General features: G+C 35.5%; 1 protein-coding gene across 2 annotated transcripts in view; it reads right to left on the bottom strand.

Moving 5' to 3' along the window:
- LOC149785884 (CD109 antigen-like) overlaps positions 1-23,257 on the bottom strand; it is a 117,746-nt gene that overhangs the window by 20,435 nt on the left and 74,054 nt on the right. For both annotated transcript variants that reach the window (XM_089979874.1, XM_089979875.1), the window contains exons 22-29: positions 22,797-22,916; positions 15,097-15,228; positions 12,529-12,700; positions 9,300-9,488; positions 4,773-4,854; positions 3,022-3,190; positions 2,581-2,685; positions 833-1,010 (exon numbers count right to left, since the gene is read on the bottom strand). In XM_089979874.1, the coding sequence (XP_089836000.1) occupies positions 833-1,010; positions 2,581-2,685; positions 3,022-3,190; positions 4,773-4,854; positions 9,300-9,488; positions 12,529-12,700; positions 15,097-15,228; positions 22,797-22,916 (1,147 nt within the window). The remainder of the gene's footprint in view (positions 1-832; positions 1,011-2,580; positions 2,686-3,021; positions 3,191-4,772; positions 4,855-9,299; positions 9,489-12,528; positions 12,701-15,096; positions 15,229-22,796; positions 22,917-23,257) is intronic.

Genomic DNA, 23,257 nt, shown 5'->3' with positions numbered 1-23,257 from the left:
ACCATGAAGCCTGGACACAATAGACTAACACCCTGAAGCCTACCTGGGAGAAGTTTATGTGTATAATGAAGGACAAATTCATACTCCAAAAGTATGTTTCCAAATATATTTTGACTTCATTATGCAATTCAAGTGGTATATCTACAACTAATTTCTCTTAAAGGTCATCTATATTAAGCAATCACCTATCTTTCAGGTCAACTGTAATAAGCAATCTGATGTCTTAAAAGTAACACATATTAAGCAAAAACCTGTCTTAAAGGTCACCTGTTTCAAGCAATCACCTCTCAAATGTCACCTGTGCCAAGTAATCACCTGTCTTAAAGATCACATGATCAAGTAATCACCCGTCTTAAAGGTCACATGTATCAAGCAATCACCTGTCCTGATGGCTTTTTAAAGGTAATATAATCATGCTTTACTGTGAAAATAAACATCCATTAAACAAAAGACCCGTCTTAAAGGTCACCTGTTTCAAGCAATCACCTCTCAATGGTCACCTGTGCCAAGTAATCACCTGTCTTTAAGATCACATGATCAAGTAATCACTTGTCTTAAAGGTCACATGTATCAAGTAATCACCTGTCTTGATGGCTTTTTAAAGGTAATATAATCATGCTTTACCGTGGAAATAAACATCCATTAAACAGCTGTCCATCATTAAAGGCCACATTTCCCTGAGGTGTCTGCTTAAGACAGGCCTGACTTTTTCCATTTCCAATAATATGTCCATTGTCATAGCCTTTTTATAATTCACAAAGAACAAATATCTGCTCTGCCATGACCTCTAAGTGTTTATTTAACAGAACCTCAAAACGTAAATTCTACGTACCTGTTCTGCGCAAAATCCAGAGTTGATCAAACAATTCTCTGCTCTTCTGCTGGCTGAGAGAAAGTGCATAAGCTGTGATTGCCAAATGGAAGACTTCCCCACGTAAAGTGTTTTTACCTACATTGGACAGATATTCTGAGGCCATCTGCTTGGACTTGTCAACACACCTCAGTGCATCCTAGAAGATACATATAAGAATGCATCAGCTAAGTTTGATTTTGTGGGCTTTTATGTGAACTTTTGGTACATGATACATGGCAGCCAGTTTATCTGGTGGAGGAAGAACCCAGGAAGAACCCGGGATGAGCCATCAACCCACAGGAAGCTACAGGTAAGCTTTTCTACACACCCACATTTGTTAAGCTCAGTTTTAAACTATTGCAGACAGAGGTGTTTACAAATAAACTTTGATTTGCAGTCTTCCAGTTATGGAAATCGCATCCCCTCAAATAACATTATATTTTGGAAATAAATATGTTTTGAATAATTTCATGACCATCTTATTCAATTCTGAAACTTATTACCAGACTGTCTTCCTCCTTCTTCTATCCTTAGTCTTCTCTAAATCATGTGTTACACTAGCAACCAGAAATATCTTCACAGAACACAGATGAAAAACCAGTGTTCCTGAAACTTTCCTAAATGCAATACTTAACCAAGGTAATGATAAATGGATAGATCCAAGTACATGGCTAGCATTATATGTCCCACCACTGTGGTCGTAGGGCACAACAAAAAAGTGTATCAAGCTTGTCTTTGAATTGCATAGTGTTACAACCATATCTGCCAGATTTAAACCGACAGTTATCAAACTAGTCCCTCAGACATTAGAATAACATTAAAAGTGCACTGTGCTATCAGTGCATGTTATAGTCATTGTCCTTAGTCCATTTAGTGTACAGTGCTATCAATGCATGTCACAGTAGCTGTACTTACCGTCAGTCATTTCAGTGTACAGTGCTATCAATGCATGTCACAGTAGCTGTACTTACCATCAGTCATTTCAGTGTACAGTGCTATCAATGCATGTCACAGTTGCTGTACTTACCATCAGTCATTTCAGTGTACAGTGCTATCAATGCATGTCACAGTTGCTGTACTTACCATCAGTCATTTCAGTGTACAGTGCTATCAATGCATGTCACAGTTGCTGTACTTACCGTCAGTCATTTCAGTGTACAGTGCTATCAATGCATGTCACAGTTGCTGTACTTACCGTCAATCATTTCAGTGCACAGTGCTATCACCTGCTTAACAAATCTAAAGGCAAATAATTTTGCATAAAAATGATCTATCCATAGTCAACCTTTCTATTGTATTTTTCAAAACAAATTTTGCATCTTGCTTAATAAACCTTCACTACTGTCTCTTCTATTATTTCCTTTAATTATTGATCTGTAATGGGATTGAAAATAAAGAGTTTTACTGATTTTCACGCATCATTGGAGGGTGGGTGGGTGTGAGATTTCCATTTGTCCCGTGTATAAATTTCATATCATACTTTTATTATTCACTTAATCCAGGCTATAAAACTGAGGTTGATCATCTTCTAGATAGCAACAGCAAAATCAAACAGCCCATTGCAAATCTGAGTAACTCTTTTCAATGAGAGGAAAGAATCATAATAGCTGTAGAGCATAAGATAGATCGTCTTTTTTTCTAACCCATTTCAATATAATTTTAAATTAATAATATAAAGACATATCAAGCCCTATATTTTATTATGCTGTCACAGGTATTGTACTTACCCCAGACAGGTCATTTCCTATGGTGTATAATGCAATGAGAACATAAGCCGTCAGAGGGATGGGATGTCCATACAACTTTTGATTCTGGTTGTCCAGAATTGAACCCTGAAAAGTCAAAGTTACATGTGTGTGACAGGCTCTTGAATAAATTTATTTTACTTTTACTTTTATTCATCGACAGTGATCTAATGTTTTAGACATAAATTAGATCGGGTACATTTACATAATCCAAATTTAGGACTCTCAATCCCTGCGAAAAAGCAGGATCATCTTTAGTATCAAATTTACCTGATTTTAATGAAAATGAAATGAGATTTAGTCTTCAACATGAAACTGTCTGATTTACATATTTAATTCTTTGAGGTCAAACAATGAATTTAACTCCCTCTAACAATCAGCAACATCAACAAAATATTGTTCAAATTCCACAATTCTACTTACCAGTTTGCGGTCATACACATGTCCTGAAGGGTACCATGCACCCGTAACATTCTGCTGTGAGCAAAGCCAAACCACCATTGCATTGATCAGTTCTACTGGAATGAACATGTCTCTCTCCCACTCTCCGAATCGTGCCTCATGAAATGTCTTAGCAACAAAAGCTGTCAACCTGTGGAGAGATACGCAGCTTATATTTTCATTTTGATTCCACCACTCAACATTTACATAGTAATATCTTACTGAAGCCGACTCCACAAATTGATTTTTGTTTTGTTAGTTTCTACAGCACTTTTAATGCATTTCTGGATATATCATAATGAAGAAATGAGAACTATGTGCCTTTTCCAAGAACACACTGAATCAGCTGACTCCGACTGGCCTGGGTGTGTATCAAACTTGTGACCATTAGGAGTCCACTGCTCTACCAACTGAGCTCCCCATGACTGGAATGATTCAGCAATCATAAGAAATATTTTGGGAACAGACTTCCTCTATTACAGTATCATAACACAGCTTACTTATATAAAAGTTTGTCAGAGAAAGAGTCTGAGGATTTTAAATCAGTTCACGGTATTCTGGCTGACATTTGCATCCTGCAAAACATCATTTATCATGACACAACCAATCATTTGGTATATAAATTATTTACCAAATACTAATATATAAAAATTATATATCAAATGATAATGCAGAGATGCTGCAAGGAACTTTCTTAAGAAGGGAAGTCCCCACACCTACCTCCAGAGTGGAGGACTAGGAGGGGGGGGGAGAGACAATATCGAAAGGGAGCTGGTGTGTGACAACATTATTATCAGGTATATGCATACCTAATTTAAGACAAGTATTTAATAACTTCATACCACTTCTTTAACAACCAATATATCAGGTATATGCATACCTAATTTAAGACAAGCATTTAATAACTTCATACCTAATTTAAGACAAGCATTTAATAACTTCATATCACTTCTTTAGCAACCCAAATATAAGGTACAGTGGTCCCCCTCTTATACGGCCACCTCTTCTGCACCAGGAAATTGGCCTTATAAAATGGGTGGCCCTTCTAGAGGGGGACTATATTTGTGAGATATGTATGTATATGCGTATATAGCAGGAAAGCTACATATAACTTAAACCAGTTATTATCTTCATTTAAAAGTAGCACTAATTATTAAAATGTTCTGGTCTTAAAAACAGATTTATTTCAAGGTAACATAACATAATAGTTCTTGTTCTTAAGCGTGGAATGTGAGTTGAATATTGTTGGCATGCACATTACAAAACCATTCAAAAACGTTATTTAAATCTTGGTACATATATGTATATATATATATATATATATATATATATATATATATATATATATATATATATATATATATATATATATATATATATCTATCTATCTTCTGTCACAACAGGCATCCTGAGCTTTCAACTGAACATATATAGCTAATTTTTATGTCACAGCTGCCACCCTGGAGAGAGAGAGAGACAGAGAAAGAGAGATCATTTCTATATTACAACAACCACCCACAGCTTTCGGCAGCAAATTTTCAATATCTCATGTCACCTGCTTTCTGAGGTCAGTGGCCAGGAGTTAAGTAACAACACCCATAATGTCAAGCAATACAACAACACCCATAATGTCAAGCAATACAACAACACCCATAATGTCAAGCAATACAACAACACCCATAATGTCAAGCAATACAACAACACCCATAATATAATAACAGTCTGCAGCATACCATACACTGGAACTATTTTCATCATCTCGGAACATTTTGAAGGACCCATCACGACTCATGTAGCTGAGCTGTCTCTGAAGACCTGCAAATATATAGACTAGTGTATAGATGGGTGTTATCAGAGCAACAGAAAAAAAGAAGAAAAGGAAATAAGAAGCTGTAAATTTAATGTCTTGTCTATGACTATGCCCACTTGGTCTAAGTAACACAGGATCAAATGGCTATTACAACCTAAAGCTTTTCTTCATGACTCAAAGTGCAAGCCAGCCACAAAGTTTGGTCAAGGAATTTACTCTAGAACAAAAATTATTCAGAAAACCCAATTTCTTTTTACTTTGACTTTCAAAGCGATAGGTCTTTAGGTGCCAGCCTCCTCAAGCTTTGGTTTATAAGCTAGATCTTCAGTTACTGTGAAAAAACCTTTTTTCTTCTTTCAAAGTGCCTTTTATCTTTTGATTCCAAAATCAACAGGCTTCTTTCTTACCTCATGTGCAAAAACCACTTTTCTTGTCGCTGTCACAGTGACTTTGACAATCAAGCTTTAGAACTCAAAATCACTGAGCTTCTTCCTTAACTCGTGTGCAAAAACCATCTGCACTGTTTGGTTCAGGTATGTGATGCAGAACTAATGTTACTGTGCTGAAAAAACCTGAGTACTGAACATACATTAAGATTATAAATTCACAAGGTATGTCAACACTATGCATATGCAAAGACATATCAGAATTTATAAGTAGTAGTTTACCTCCCAGCTGGATGGTGTCTGCCACTCTCTCATAAACTCTAATCTGCACAAAAAGGTTGGGGTCCATAGCTATAGTTTCTCATTCTCACTGTCTATCCATGATACGTTTTTTTTGTTCTATGAAACCTGAACTGATCACATGGACATTGATCTTTGTTTCAAACCTCTAAATCCCATCAGATATTTCCTATGACAATGCAAACATCTGTGCAAAGTCTGGTGTCTATTCCTATGAGTGGACACTGCCATATTCAAATCCTTTAGCTATTAAACACCCACCCTGGCATATGAACCAGAGGTAAACCTATCTTGAAATGCACAGAGAATAGTAGCAGAACATGAAATCATCTAATTAGTGAATGCCAGCAAAGAGGTTATCGCCCCTCAAGTCCTATCATTGTGGCTGAAGTAGGTAATATAATACACTTACAGCAGTAATTTAAAAAAAACAACACAGTAATTTAAAAAAAACAACTTAAAACTCAGACTGGATGGACAAACAGATGGGCCCTTCAGCTTATGTTTTTCTACAATAATAGGAACAGAGAAATCTAAACATGTCTAAAATATTCTTAAGGAAAAAATATTTTAGTAAATTACATTTCTCCAAGAATACTTATCTGGTTAAATTAACATTAGCACATATAGACCTCCTGAAAAGTCATAAATTTGTCTATTTCATCTATATACCAAACAGACCAAGGGAAGAAACTCTTACACATGACTGCCCCATCACCACTGCCAGGTAACACCATAACACCAGTTTTAAGGTAAACGGTATATCAACTAGGATGCTCACATTTATGAAGAGGCTGGAAGGATCTTAAAGTCATTTGTTCAGATAAGTTTTCTCTGCTTTCTCTTTTAGACTAAATTCCCCAATCACATTAATGTTCGGAGATTAAGTAATAGGAGGGAATGTTGAGCATGCTACCTATATCTTGCGCACCCACTGAACGGAGAACGGCTGGATTCCTATAACAAGGATAACACATGCTCCTGGCCTGATAGCAGCTCAACTGACGGTCATGTGGCCTGTGACAACTATACATGGCTAAAAAGAAATTTAATAGGATCTTTGTATTGATAAAATTTCTATGCAAATCCAGCAGAGCACTAAACTCCTGCCCATGAGGAGGTTGTGGTAGATGTCAGGGCAGCAGCCATTAGATCCACCAGATTCAAAAGTTCCCAGAGATAAAAACTCAAGGTTGACTATGCTGGCCAGCCAACAGCTTCTATTATGTCCTGGAACAAAACATTATACAGAGATAGCTCTATTATTATGACTAGAAATCTTCTTGACTTGACTATCTTTTCAGACTTCAAAATATGTGAAGTGTATTATATTACCCACTTCAGCCACAATCATAGGGTTTGAGGGGTGATAACCTCTCCGCTAGTATTCACTGAAAAATTAGATGATGTTGTGTTCTGCTATCATTCTCTGTGCATTTCAAGTAATGCTTGGGGCAAGGACAGAATTTTACATGGTCACTTCTCTTGATGAGAGGGAATAATATAACTCTAATTGCACACTGGTGACAATCCTGGGTGTGAGGTTTATCTGGCCATGTTGATCTGGTCCTGGGTGTGAGGTTTATCTGGCCTTGGTGTGAAGTTTATCTGGCCATAAGTGTATTGTTGATCTGGTCCTGGGTGTGAGGTTTATCTGGCCTTGGTGTGAAGTTTATCTGGCCATAAGTGTATTGTTGATCTGGTCCTGGGTGTGAGGTTTATCTGGCCTTGGTGTGAGGTTCATCTGGCCATAAGTGCCATGTTGATCTGGTACTGGGTGTGAGGTTTATCTGGCCATAAGTGCCATGTTGATATGGTACTGGGTGTGAGGTTCATCTGGCCATAAGTGCCATGTTGATCTGGTACTGGGTGTGAGGTTCATCTGGCCATAAGTGCCATGTTGATCTGGTACTGGGTGTGAGGTTCATCAGGCCATAAGTGCCATGTTGATCTGGTACCGGGTGTGAGGTTCATCTGGCCATAAGTGCCATGTTGATCTGGTACTGGGTGTGAGCTTCATCTGGCCATAAGTGCCATGTTGATCTGGTACTGGGTGTGAGCTTCATCTGGCCATAAGTGCCATGTTGATCTGGTACTGGGTGTGAGCTTCATCTGGCCATAAGTGCCATGTTGATCTGGTACTGGGTGTGAGGTTCATCTGGCCATAAGTGCCATGTTGATCTGGTACTGGGTGTGAGGTTCATCTGGCCATAAGCATCATGTTGATCTGGTACTGAGTGTGAGGTTTATCTGGCTTCAGGTGTGATGTTTATTTAGCCCTAGTTGTGGCCTAGTGGCATTGTTCATCTGGCCCTAAATATGGATTAAGAAGTTATGTTTATCTTGCACTTGGTGTAGACAATGGATCTGTTAATCTCAAACAAGACTTAAATTTCATTTAATCACACTGCTGGTCTTTCTTTAAACCTGAATTTAAGTTCTGTCGACGAATTCCAGTTTTCGAGTTACAAACTAAAGTTCAAGATAGTGGCTGTCACCATACAGGTATGTGTCACTCCATAATTAATGTCAAGGTCTTTTGAACTTTAAATGTTCACGTAGGGTAGGAATGTAAAGAGCTGAGGTTCCTACCTATGATAATGTAAGACAGAATTATCAACCAGAATGGATCCTACTTTGCTTATGTCGGTGTGTGTGCGTGTGATTTGGATTTTTAACGTAGCTTTAACAATTTTTCAGTCATATCGCTACAATGTCTGCAGTGTGACAGTTTACAGTGATGTCTAGCACTGGGGCATCATGTCACAGACATGCAGCACGATGTCCTACCCAGTCACATTATCCTGACACCAGGCCAACCAGTCCTAACACTAACCTCTTAATGCTGAGCACCAAGTGAGGCAGCTGTTAGTACCATTTTTGTAAGTCTTTGGTATGACTTGGTCAGGGATCGAACCCATGACCTCCCACATCTTAGGCAGATGCTCTAACCACCAGGCCACCGGAGCGGTGCTTTGCTTATGTCGAAATGGACTGGGTTGGCAACAGCTGAAGATCAACCAATGTTTATGTCCAACTGGGAAAGAATTCTTAACAGTTTATGACTGCCCATGTTATATCTGATTGAGACAGCATTCTTGACAGTTTATGAACATGTGCACATCCAAGTGGGACATCAGTCTTAACAGTTCATGATTACCTCCATACATGCCCAAGTGGGACATCAGTCTTAACAGTTCATGATTACCTCCATACATGCCCAAGTGGGACATCAGTCTTAACAGTTCATGATTACCTCCATACATGCCTAAGTGGGACATCAGTCTTAACAGTTCATGATTACCTCCATACATGCCCAAGTGGGACATCAGTCTTAACAGTTCATGATTACCTCCATACATGCCCAAGTGGGACATCAGTCTTAACAGTTTATGACTACCTACATACATGTCCAAGTGGGACATCAGTCTTAACAGTTCATGACCATGTTTATATCCAACTGGAATATCTTTATTATCAGTTTATCACTACCTGTATACAGGGGACATCAGTCTTAACAGTTTATGACTACTATGTTCATATCCAATTGGGATGACACTCATAAAAGTTTATGATTCATACCAATGTTCATGTCCAGTTGGGACAGCATATATGACAGTTTGAGCATATGCATATCAAAATGGGACATTATTCTTAACTGTTTATGACACTGTGCATATCCAACTGGAACATCACTCTTCAACAGTTTATGACTATGTTCATTTATAACTGGGACATCATTTTCTTAACAGTGAAGTCCCTACCTATATTCATGAGAGACAGGGATGTCTTGAGAGTCTCAGGAGACAACTGTTGATTGGCTTTTTTGAAGCGGAGGGTCAGCAGATTGTAGGCAAAGTTGAACATGTTCATCTCTCCAGCACCATAAGGTTTGAGGAAAATGCTCTCTGCTGTCAGATAGTCCTTAAAGAAACCAGGGGTTACAACATCACCTGCAACAAGAACAGCAACAGCAGAAATTACTTAGATTTTCTTTCATTTCTGAATTATATGATGATTAAGGCTTCCTCAAAGACTAGCATGACAAATGTTGACAGTTCAGTCATATTTGGTAGGCTTTAATTAATAAATGAAATAATGATGGTCATATTTGGTAGGCCTTCATGAATAAATGAAATAATTTTAACAATCATATTTGGCAGGCCTTCATGAATAACTGAAATAACCAACATTAAAGGTCATATTTGGTAGGCCTTTATGAATAATTGAAATAATACTGACGGTCATATTTGGTAGGCCTTTATGAATAATTGAAATAATATTATGGTCATATTTGGTAGGCCTTCATGAATAACTGAAATAATACTGATGGTCATATTTGATAGGCATTTACGAATAACTGAAATAAGCAACATTAATGGTCATATTTGGTAGGCCTTTATGAATAACTGAAATAAGCAACATTAATGGTCATATTTGGTAGGCCTTTATGAATAACTGAAATAATATTGATGGTCATATTTGATAGGCATTTACGAGTAACTGAAATGATATTAACAGTCATATTTGTAGGCCTTTTGTGAATAAGTGAAATAATATTAACAATCATATTTGGTAGGCTTTTTTGAATAACTGAAATAATATTAACGATCATGTTTTGTAGGCCTTATTAATAACTGAAATAAGCAACATTAATGGTCATATTTGGTAGGCCTTTATGAATAACTGAAATAATATTAATGGTCATATTTGGTAGGCCCTTATGAATAAATGAAATAAGCATTATTAACGGTCACACTTGGTAGGCCTTCATGAATAACTGAAATAAGCAATATTAATGGTTATATTTGGTAGGCCTTTATGAATAACTGAAATAATATTAATGGTCATATTTGGTAGGCCTTCATGAATAACTGAAATAATATTGATGGTCATATTTGATAGGCATTTACGAATAACTGAAATAAGCAACATTAATGGTCATATTTGGTAGGCCTTTATGAATAACTGAAATAATATTAATGGTCATATTTGGTAGGTCTTCATGAATAACTGAAATAATATTGATGGTCATATTTGATAGGCATTTACGAATAACTGAAATAATATTAACAATCATGTTTGGTAGGCTTTTATGAATAACTGAAATAATATTAATGATCATGTTTTGTAGACCTTTATTAATAAGTGAAATAAGCAACATTAATGGTCATATTTGGTAGGCCTTTATGAATAATGAAATAATATTAATGGTCATATTTGGTAGGCCCTTATGAATAAATGAAATAAGCATTATTAATGGTCACACTTGGCAGGCCTTCATGAATAACTGAAATAAGCAATATTAATGGTTATATTTGGTAGGCCTTTATGAATCACTGAAATAATATTAATGGTCATATTTGGTAGGCCTTCATGAATAACTGATATAATATTAATGGTCATATTTGATAGGCATTTATGAATAACTGAAATAATATTAATGGTCATATTTGGTAGGCTCTTATGAATAAATGAAATAAGCATTATTAACGGTCACACTTGGTAGGCCTTCATGAATAACTGAAATAAGCAATATTAATGGTTATATTTGGTAGGCCTTCATGAATCACTGAAATAATATTAATGGTCATATTTGGTAGGCCTTTATGAATCACTGAAATAATATTAACGGTCATATTTGATAGGCATTTACGAATAGCCATTTATGAATAACTGAAATAATATTAACGGTCATATTTGATAGGCATTTACGAATAGCCATTTATGAATAACTGAAATAATATTAACGGTCATATTTGGCAGGCTTTTTATGAATAACTGAAATAATATTAATAGTCATATTTGGTAGGCCTTCACGAATAAATGAAATAAGCATTATTAATGGTCATATTTGGTAGGCCTTTATGAATCACTGAAATAAGCATTATTAACCTTCTGGAAACTTAAAAGCAGCAATTACAAGTGCATAGATTTTCATGACCAATACAAAATTCAAAACTGCATGGACTCATTGAAAAAAAAAAGAAAAATGGCTTGCAATTACAAACACCAGTGTTTCTCATATATGTTGTCCAATTATACAGCAGGCTCAAAGAATGTGTTGCATAAAAGAAAAAACGTGTTACAAGCTGCTTGCAAGTATTCTGCTGGTAAGCCTTGTACAAAAGCTGTAGGTGAATATTTGAATGTAGTTGTTGTGGAAAAAGTCTTGCTCAATGAGACTGCTTGCCCGACCTTGTGAATCTCAAACAAATGAGAATCTGGTTCATAAAAACTGAGTTTTTCCTGAAATAACAGAATGAGACACTCCCAGATTATGGAACAGTGAGTCTGATCTGCCGATGAGATGAAATTACATAATGCATTATTATGATAATGAGATAAAATGATGTTTCATGTAAATATGGACTGTCTCATGGGCTGATTTTGACATGCCACTATCATCGCCATCTATTTATAAATTGATGTATAATGATCTCCTTTTAAGATGATGCTAAGAGTTTTGACAAGTAGCTGCACAAAGTATGTCTAGATAAATTAAGAGATATAGACAAATGTCTTTTTAGTTCACTTCTACAAACCAATAAACTAAGCATTTTAACAGACTCTCACATACTGCCAATTTCTTTATCCCATATAAAAGTCATAACAAGAATTTTATGGCAAGGACTTTGAACTTGTTCCAAAGATGTGATTTTAAAACCCTTGGCCAGTAAAAACTGCCAGTAGCCAGTAAAATCTGTCACTTATGATAACTTGTTGCTGAAGAATGGTTCCTTCTTGACACCTAATCCCAACATTTTGCCACATCTTTCAAATCTTGGCAGATGAGCACCTTACTCTCTTTCCTTTGCCTTCTTTATCTTTTAAAGTCTTAAATACCAGACAAATTTGTGAAGAAGGAAACAGACACGCTCCATCAACTTTCTGGTAAGTACTCCCAAACCTGCCAACAAACCCCATTTGTGGTAATCTATGTTGTTTTCTCAGAAGCAATGGCTTCTCTTTAGAGCAGGAGTTTAAACTCACCAAAAAGGCTGAGATGAGCATTGGCAGACCCAGGCACATACAGGTGATATCGCACTTCTGGCACAACAAACTGATCTGGGACTTCAATCTGAAGATCTGGGATGGTCTCAGACCCATAACGGATCATGTCCACCAAGTATGGAGTGTGGTAGTAGTTCATAACACCATCAGGCTGTGAATGGAAATAATTCCAGAAACTCAATAATCATTAGAATCCCCGTTGTGGAAAACAAGTTTTTATTCATACCATATATTCTTTGTTTAACATATACTAACACTGTCACTGTACATAGTCTAACAGCCCATGTAAAGAGCCTTCATCTATTTTAGCACAAGGCTGAAAAGCTTTAAGTTTGTACTGTAGGTGTAAAATAACACATCCAAGCCATGTATTGATACAATTCACAATATGATACATTTTTTACATACATATCAAATATCATGGTCTTCTGATCCTCCTCAGGTCTGTTAGTTGGCGTGTGTGTGTGCCATTTTTGTAAGTGATGACATATGGTTGTGTATTTAAAAAGAGATTACTAACAAACAGACTTATCATCTGTTCATTTGCTGTTCTCATCCTTGACAAGATACAAAAGCTACTTCCAAAGAGACTGCCTGTTAGGTGTCAATGATTTGTATTCAACCTTTCAGGCCATTTCAGGCTGCTCCATTTGAAAGATAACTATAACTAGTGCAGTTTGAAATCTGGCCCCTTGCTGATTCTGTGACAATTGGTTTTTTTTAAAATCCCATTGGTATGTTTAATTACTTTACATATATCAGTGTAAAAGGAGACATTACAACTTGTTTCTAATATTTAACTATTTTACAGATCATTTTTGTGAAGTTGCTCTGCTGCTCTGTATGTACATGCGCCTAGTTTGGATATCAATACTTCCGATGTGTCATGCAGTGAATACACCAGTTTGGATATCAATACTTCCAATGTGTCATGCAGTGAATGCACTAATTCTGATTAGTTTTTATTGTTTTATTATGGAGTTGAACAAACAATAGCCACCAATCAGATTTAAATGTAATATATTTATCTGCATGACATGCCAGAAGTGCAGCCCTCAAATTCAATGAAAGTAGATACGATGCAAAGCAAATGAGAAACACACAAGAAGTCTAGCCCTCAAATATGATAGGATAGAAGTAGAAAAGATCTAAAGCAACAGAGAAACTTCACATAATTAGTGAAGATCAGTAAAATCCTTCCTACATGGAAAACTAATCTGGAAGGTCTTCTTCATGATAATGTTATCAACACCTGAGTGTGCTGAAGGGATAAAATATTAAGCATGGAAATGATGGAGTTGGGATGCAAGAGACATATTTTAAACAGGCAAGTTAGCCACCTTGTGTTTGTTAATTTGGATAAAGTGAGATGAACAGGTGTTAATGATAGTCTTTTTTTTTTATAAATGAGTGCCTGTTGCCTACTATGGCTGTCTCAAACAAATTCTCAATTTAAAGAATGAAAAAGCAAAATGATTAATAATTATTCATGACAACTGAGATTAATGTAACTTGTAAAGGGTGAGAACCATTTTGTATCAATTCATCACCTCTTGTATTGATATGGAAAATATATTGATGCATCAATATACTGATTAATCATTTTACCCCTATTGCATTGTATAGTACAACCAACAATGTACACCACAAATTCAATAATCATTTCACCCCTATTGTATTGTAAAGTACATCCAACAATGTACACCACAAATCCAGTAATCATTTCACCTCTATTGCATTTTATAGTACAACCAACAATGTACACAATAAATCCCTATCAACCACTGCACTATATGCTGCCATATCTGGATCTACCTGAATCTGACACACAACCCACAAGACCTACTAAGTACATCACCTCATTTAGGTTAAAACTTGCACGAAAAATTCTCCCCAAAGTGCCAAGTTTTTTAACCCTGCATGTTTCATGGGAAGAAAAAAGGCTGATTTTCTTCATACTTCCTACTATACATATATTGGTACTGCTTAATTAAGTCAAAAACAAAATCCTGCCTTATCCTTTACTCGGTGTGAGTACTGAAAAAGACAATGCACCGCCCGATTGGAGAGTGCCAAATAAAGACTAATTACTAATTCCACCAGCAAGTATATATCCAAGATGGAAACCTAATGGTTTTGTGTGCTTATTATGATGCACTTAAACCTCATAAGGTACACCAAAATAAAAATAGAGTTTTTCAAGTGTGCACACTGCTTGTATTACATTAAATACAAAATCAGGCAGACCCATTGGCATGTGTACTCTGTGATAACTGGCTTTATGCTGTTCACAGTTGGAACTGAATTATACATAGTATAGTATTCATCTTGGAGTCTAAACACATAAAGACACATAAGACATAAACACAATTATAAAAACCAATGATTAATAGTCCGAAACAAGCCAAATACACTTTGAAAATATAAAAATATTTTTCATATATAATTCAAAATGGGTAAGAGATAAAAACAATTACCTTTGATTTTATCATGTAATTGCTAAATTTGTCTTTAAACTGAATTTTATCACTTGAGCTGCTTACTCACCTGGATTCTGACTGTTTTAGTGAAGGAGTCCCTCTCCATGAAGCAGGAGGCTGACACAGTAAAGGTTATCTCCCCCTGGACCTTACTGGACACAATGGGCATCATGATGTCCTTGGATTCACCTGGCTCAAGCTGCAAGGGTCAGAAAATAGAAGATGATAATCAAGCCTGCCCAATCATAGAGATTTTAGCATCATTCTCAGCAGAAACTGAAGTGTTCATTTGCAAAGAATAGCTCATTAACAGCAGGATCTGGCTAATATGTGACCTAGAATACAATAGTTGTCAGTAGAATCTAAACTGAAATGTGACCTAGAATACCATCATTGGCAGTAGAATCTAAACTGAAATGTGACCTAGAATACCATCATTGTCAGTAGAATCTAAACTGATATGTGACCTAGAATACCATCATTGTCAGTAGAATCTAAACTGATATGTGACCTAGAATACCATCATTGTCAGTAGAATCTAAACTGATATGTGACCTAGAATACCATCATTGGCAGTAGAATCTAAACTGAAATGTGACCTAAAATACCATCATTGTCAGTAGAATCTAAACTGAAATGTGACCTAGAATACCATCATTGTCAGTAGAATCTAAACTGATATGTGACCTAGAATACCATCATTGTTAGTTGAATCTAAACTGAAATGTGACCTAGAATACCATCATTGTCAGTAGAATCTAAACTGATATGTGACCTAAAATACCATTATTGTCAGTAGAATCTAAACTGAAATGTGACCTAGAATACCATCATTGTCAGTAGAATCTAAACTGATATGTGACCTAAAATACAATAGTTGTCAGTAGAATCTAAACTGAAATGTGACCTAGAATACCATCATTGTCAGTAGAATCTAAACTGATATGTGACCTAAAATACAATAGTTGTCAGTAGAATCTAAACTGAAATGTGACCTAGAATACCATCATTGGCAGTAGAATCTAAACTGATATGTGACCTAGAATACAATAGTTGTCAGTAGAATCTAAACTGAAATGTGACCTAGAATACCATCATTGGCAGTAGAATCTAAACTGAAATGTGACCTAGAATACAATAGTTGTCAGTAGAATCTAAACTGAAATGTGACCTAGAATACCATCATTGGCAGTAGAATCTAAACTGAAATGTGACCTAGAATACCATCATTGGCAGTAGAATCTAAACTGAAATGTGACCTAGAATACCATCTTTGTCAGTAGAATCTAAACTGAAATGTGACCTAGAATACCATAGTTGTCAGTAGAATCTAAACTGAAATGTGACCTAGAATACCATCATTGTCAGTAGAATCTAAACTGATATGTGACCTAGAATACCATCATTGTCAGTAGAATCTAAACTGATATGTGACCTAGAATACCATCATTGTCAGTAGAATCTAAACTGATATGTGACCTAGAATACCATCATTGTCAGTAGAATCTAAACTGATATGTGACCTAGAATACCATCAATGTCAGTAGAATCTAAACTGAAATGTGACCTAGAATACCATCATTGTCAGTAGAATCTAAACTGAAATGTGACCTAGAATACCATTATTGTCAGTAGAATCTAAACTGAAATGTGACCTAGAATACCATCATTGTCAGTAGAATCTAAACTGATATGTGACCTAGAATACCATCATTGTCAGTAGAATCTAAACTGAAATGTGACCTAGAATACCATCATTGTCAGTAGAATCTAAACTGAAATGTGACCTAGAATACCATCATTGTCAGTAGAATCTAAACTGATATGTGACCTAAAATACCATTATTGTCAGTAGAATCTAAACTGAAATGTGACCTAGAATACCATCATTGTCAGTAGAATCTAAACTGATATGTGACCTAAAATACCATTATTGGCAGTAGAATCTAAACTGAAATGTGACCTAGAATACAATAGTTGTCAGTAGAATCTAAACTGATATGTGACCTAGAATACAATAGTTGTCAGTAGAATCTAAACTGAAATGTGACCTAGAATACCATCATTGTCAGTAGAATCTAAACTGAAATGTGACCTAGAATACCATCATTGTCAGTAGAATCTAAACTGAAATGTGACCTAGAATACCATCATTGTCAGTAAAATCTAAACTGAAATGTGACCTAAAATACCATTATTGTCAGTAGAATCTAAACTGAAATGTGACCTAGAATACCATCATTGTCAGTAGAATCTAAACTGATATGTGACCTAAAATACCATTATTGGCAGTAGAATCTAAACTGAAATGTGACCTAGAATACAATAGTTGTCAGTAGAATCTAAACTGATATGTGACCTAGAATACAATAGTTGTCAGTAGAATCTAAACTGAAATGTGACCTAAAATACCATCATTGTCAGTAGAATCTAAACTGATATGTGACCTAGAATACCATCATTGTCAGTAGAATCTAAACTGATATGTGACCTAGAATACAATAGTTGTCAGTAGAATCTAAACTGAAATGTGACCTAGAATACAATAGTTGTCAGTAGAATCTAAACTGAAATGTGACCTAGAATACCATCATTGTCAGTAGAATCTAAACTGATATGTGACCTAAAATACAATAGTTGTCAGTAGAATCTAAACTGAAATGTGACCTAGAATACCATCATTGGCAGTAGAATCTAAACTGATATGTGACCTAGAATACAATAGTTGTCAGTAGAATCTAAACTGAAATGTGACCTAGAATACCATCATTGGCAGTAGAATCTAAACTGAAATGTGACCTAGAATACAATAGTTGTCAGTAGAATCTAAACTGAAATGTGACCTAGAATACCATCATTGTCAGTAGAATCTAAACTGATATGTGACCTAGAATACCATTATTGTCAGTAGAATCTAAACTGAAATGTGACCTAGAATACAATCTTTGTCAGTAGAATCTAAACTGAAATGTGACCTAGAATACCATCATTGTCAGTAGAATCTAAACTGATATGTGACCTAGAATACCATCATTGTCAGTAGAATCTAAACTGAAATGTGACCTAGAATACCATCATTGTCAGTAGAATCTAAACTGATATGTGACCTAGAATACCATCATTGTCAGTAGAATCTAAACTGAAATGTGACCTAGAATACCATCATTGTCAGTAGAATCTAAACTGAAATGTGACCTAGAATACCATCATTGTCAGTAGAATCTAAACTGAAATGTGACCTAGAATACCATCATTGTCAGTAGAATCTAAACTGAAATGTGACCTAGAATACCATCATTGTCAGTAGAATCTAAACTGATATGTGACCTAGAATACCATCATTGTCAGTAGAATCTAAACTGAAATGTGACCTAGAATACCATTATTGTCAGTAGAATCTAAACTGAAATGTGACCTAGAATACCATCATTGTCAGTAGAATCTAAACTGATATGTGACCTAAAATACAATCATTGGCAGTAGAATCTAAACTGATATTCAATCCAGAATACCATCATTGTCAGTAAAATCTTAACTGATATGTGACCCAGAGCACCATTATTGTTAGTGGCATCTGACCCATACATGGCCAAGAACACTAGGACTAATACATGACCATGACCTTTCAAGTCCAAATAAAATAGTTTTGTTTGTTGTACCGAATGCAAGGTACTAATAAAGTTTGGTAATGGTAGATGGTGGATATTAAATGGGGAACAGATGGACAAATATCATAACATGATATGCTCTGTCTTTCAATTGACTTAAGCAATGTGAGAGAGAGAGAGAGAGAGAGAGAGAGAGAGAGAGAGAGAGAGAGAGAACTGAACAAGAGCCCCTTGTGAGGGCTGACATCACTCACTTGGCATACATTGAGTTTAAAACACAAAAATGATAGTAATAAGGCTGAAAAACTGAGTTGAAAGACTCTCAAGTCACGATAATTGTCAGGTATTCGATTGAAACTGGTGTAATCTGACATGTGGTGTAATTTGTATTTCCACTCAGAATTTTCAGCTGAAGTAGAAACTATATTGGTATCTTTCATATGAAGGTGACAGGTGTTCATGCTAAGATTTGGCCAATCAAATTTTGTCTGACATGGTCATCAGTTTTATGTAGAAAATCATTGTTTTAAATATTAGCAACAAGAGCCATACTTGATGGGAGATAAGTATCATTAGTATGTTTTTCACCTATTTTTTTACAGAAGCCACACTGTAATAGGAGAGCAACTTGAACACAATTCTGGCACACCAAATTCTAAGGAACATTCCTTTGTTTCGGCAGAATTGGCTGAGTCAAGTTGAAAGGTTTTGTACCAGGTTTCTCCAAAAGCCACACCACTGCAAAGGATTCCGTTAAATCATGTCCTAAGACTTGTTCATACCAAATTTGATCAAAACAGACTCTGCCATTATTGTGAAGAAATCAAAAATAGTCTTTCTTTAAAATGGTTTCAATGGAGCCACACTGTTGCTAGGGAACCAACCCTAGCAAAACTCTGGTAGCTAACTCAAAATACATTAATACCAAGTTTCATAAAAATGGTGTTCAGAAGTTACAAATAAACTTTCTATAAAGTTGTTATGGAAAGCACATCTTTGCTAGGGGAGCCTTCCCAAAGCCAATTCTAAGAGTCTAAGAGCATTCTTAAGAAACATATCTACAAAGTTAGATCAAATTGATTCAATCATTCCAGTGAAGCTGAAAACAAGTTTTCCATATGACTGCTGTGGAACCCACATCCTTTTTAAATAATGCAAGTCTATGGAGCCTTTATGCAAAGTTGGATCCAAACTGAACCTGCATCTTTGGGTATCATAAGTCTCTTAGTGAAAGCCCCATAGTCATCCGTTTAGTATTAGAGATAAGAATATTTTAAAGACAGCCAGCATGATGGCAATATTGAGGGTTATGCATTTTCATCTAGGACCAAGCAGATGCCATAAGAACTCTTGTGATGAAACCCCCCCCCCATGTTAAAATGACTTTCTCATTAAGAGGAGTAGTTAAAACAAGATTTTGAAGATAGCAACATACTGGATGTCAGAGCAGCACCATTTTAATTTAAGATCAACAATATATTAAGTCTTTTTTTAAAAATCCCATGATATGACCATTCATATAGGACAAGTAGTGATAACACAATTTTCAAGTTGGCCACTATGGCAGCCATATTAGCCCCAAGATCAACACCCTATTCATTTAAAACTAAGTAGACAACATAAAAAGTCTTCTGTTGAAAGCCCTATGTCAGTGTGACTTTCCATGCTGGAGGAGCAGCAATAATAAGATTTTCTAGATGGCTACTGGTGGCCATATTGGACATCATATCAGCAGCATTTTCATTCAGGATCAAATAGACATGATAAGAAATCTTTGAGTGAAAATCTTATGTTGATATCACAATCCATTGAAGCAAAGAATATTTTCAAGATGGCCACTGTGATGGCCAGATTGGATTTCACATTGGTACAACGTTCATTTAAGACCAAGTTTACATCATAAAAAGTCTTTTGATGAAAACCCCACAATAATATTACTTTCTATTCTGGGGAATATGAAATAAGATTTTCAATATGGCTGCCATAATGGACTTCGCATCAGTACTATCTTTACGTAGAACCAACCAGATATAATCAGAGGTCATTTAGTGTAAACTGGGACCTGCCAACTCTAAAAGACTTTTTCAGTAAGGCAGTTGATATTTTTACCATAAGTTGGACTAATTTCAGTAAGGTGTAATAAAATATGTACTGCTATTGTAAAATATGTATTTAACATTCAAGTTCAGATGTTATTATTGAAACTGATGCAGCAAAGAAAACATTATGTTCAACAAAAAGTTTACTAAATGACCACAGTAGTGGCCACTAGGCTCCACCTTATCCATTTCTGGAATGTACAATGTTTTTCATTCTTTTAAAAAGTCAAATGCTACTCTAATAAATTGCATGGCACAAATCTTGCACTTCAGGACTGACATTCTGAAAGGAGCAGTCTCAGGCATAATATTCAAAGATCCCAAAGTGTCTGTATTGACTGACGAATGAGTTAATGTCATACACTGGGAATAAGGTTCCGTAACTATCTAATCCAACTGTTTGGTCATTATGTTTCCAATTCTTCCAGCCCTCTGAAGCCACTAAGCACAAACAAGACAAAAGAAACGGGCAAACTTATATCCTGTACTTTTCAAAACCCTAGACTGAACTACTGCTCTAAGTTTTGTACTATGGATTTTACATATGTTATATCATGTGATTTTTAACCATACTGTGTGGCAGCATGTATCAGGCCTTGATAATAAAATATATATTTTAGGCACTAATTAAAAAGAACAAAGATACTAGCAACAACAACTGACCTTTATTATTATTATCTTCCAGTACTGGTTTGAAAACAAGATCAAATAAAACTTTACTCTCATACATAACCAGAAACATCTGGTCAATTAACTGTAATGTGTTTTTTATGGAGGTAGTAAGAGTGCTTGCTTTCAATTAATCATTAGTTGTTAGGTTAAGCGGCATAAAATACTATTGTAGCTTGCAATTCTATTGGCGAAAGAAAACAAATCATGTTTATAAAGAAATAGTTTGAGGTGATGGAGAATGGAAGGATGATACTAAAACTGAAGCAACAGCAAAAACGAGACCTGTAACGACTTTTTCCAGCAAATTTATTTTTAAAGTATACTGATGTTTTGTTACAACTTTTCATACCTCCTTTGCAAGCTTTAAGTTTAAATTTCACAAACATCTGGGTACCATGTTAATTTTCAGGAAATATGATCTGAAAAGATCTATTAGTATTTCAAGACCATGAAAATCAATGTGACCTAGTAACAGTTTCAATCCTGGAGGGTTTTTAGGTTTAATGAGATTCTCAAATTTCATCTAAAGTAAGATGCAACAGGTTCTGTCCCCTTAATGATAAAAATATGTATACTGATTATTACTTATTTTGTTTTATTAATATACTAAATCTACTTCCACTGATGTTCATATTAAGTGATTTAATGCAAAAACAATCAACATATGCATGTTTACGTGAATTCACATGATTTGATAAAATGTCACAAGCTGGTAAATATGAGAACATAGTTGTAAAGTTGTTCTTTTTCTGGTCTTTGTTGACAAAAATGTCAAGCATCAGGAGACAAGTCTCACAAGTCAGTAGAATAAGGACCAATTACGTGTTTAACATTGGATATAGTCTAATGATCAGCGGTAAAACACAAACTCCTTGATTTGCACAACCACTGGCACAATACTATAATTAATTTTGAATGCTGTCAATTTAGCCAGTGTTAAAGATTATACCAATTTCCTATTGTCTATACTAGCTTTAATCTGTTTACGGTGCAAAGATTATACCAACTGCCTATTATCAACACAGGATGTGATCTGTATCAGGTGCAAAGATTATACCAACTGACTATTGTACTGGGGTTTGTTTAATTTTACACATGCTCTGGACTATTTTCAAACCATTGCTCAACCTCACGATTAGGAACTGGCAGTTGCAGTGTGATTAATGTTGGATTTCATTTTAGTGTAGAACTAAAATTTGGGACTGAAAAGTTGTGTCAATTTTTTTACACCAGTGATAATTCGGTTTTTAATGAACAGTTTTTATAGCAATTAAATAAGGAAAATATCTGGGATTAGGACAACGTTTTGGTTTCACTGTGTATACACACATGCATGTGTGTGTGTGTCTGTCTGTCTGTCTGTGTGTCTGCATACAAAGATGCCTTACAAAAACTAGAGTCTGGTGATCTCCAGGAACAGTCTTTGGGTTGTAAGCCTTGGTGATGCCCATTTCCTCTACCCAGACAAAGCTGTAGTCTTCACCTCCATCATGCATTGTAATCAGTACCTGCAACATGAAAAAAAAGTGGTGTTCTTAACATCAACATCTTATATCAATTCATTATTCTAAAGTCCCACAGCTGGAGCTATATCTTATACAGATAAATTCATTGTTCTAAAGTCCCACAGCTGGAGCTATATCTTATACAGATAAATTCATTATTCTAAAGTCCCACAGCTGGAGCTATATCTTATACAGATAAATTCATTATTCTAAAGTCCTACAGCTGGAGCTATATCTTATACAGATAAATTCATTATTCTAAAGTCCCACAGCTGGAGCTATATCTTATACAGATAAATTCATTATCCTAAAGTCCTACAGCTGGAGCTATATCTTATACAGAT

Source organism: Sinohyriopsis cumingii, chromosome 13, assembly GCF_028554795.1.
Source record: "Sinohyriopsis cumingii isolate HCF-2022 chromosome 13, ASM2855479v2, whole genome shotgun sequence".
In the NCBI taxonomy this organism is placed as follows: domain Eukaryota; kingdom Metazoa; phylum Mollusca; class Bivalvia; order Unionida; family Unionidae; genus Sinohyriopsis; species Sinohyriopsis cumingii.
This window is presented reverse-complemented; position numbering and strand designations above follow the sequence as displayed.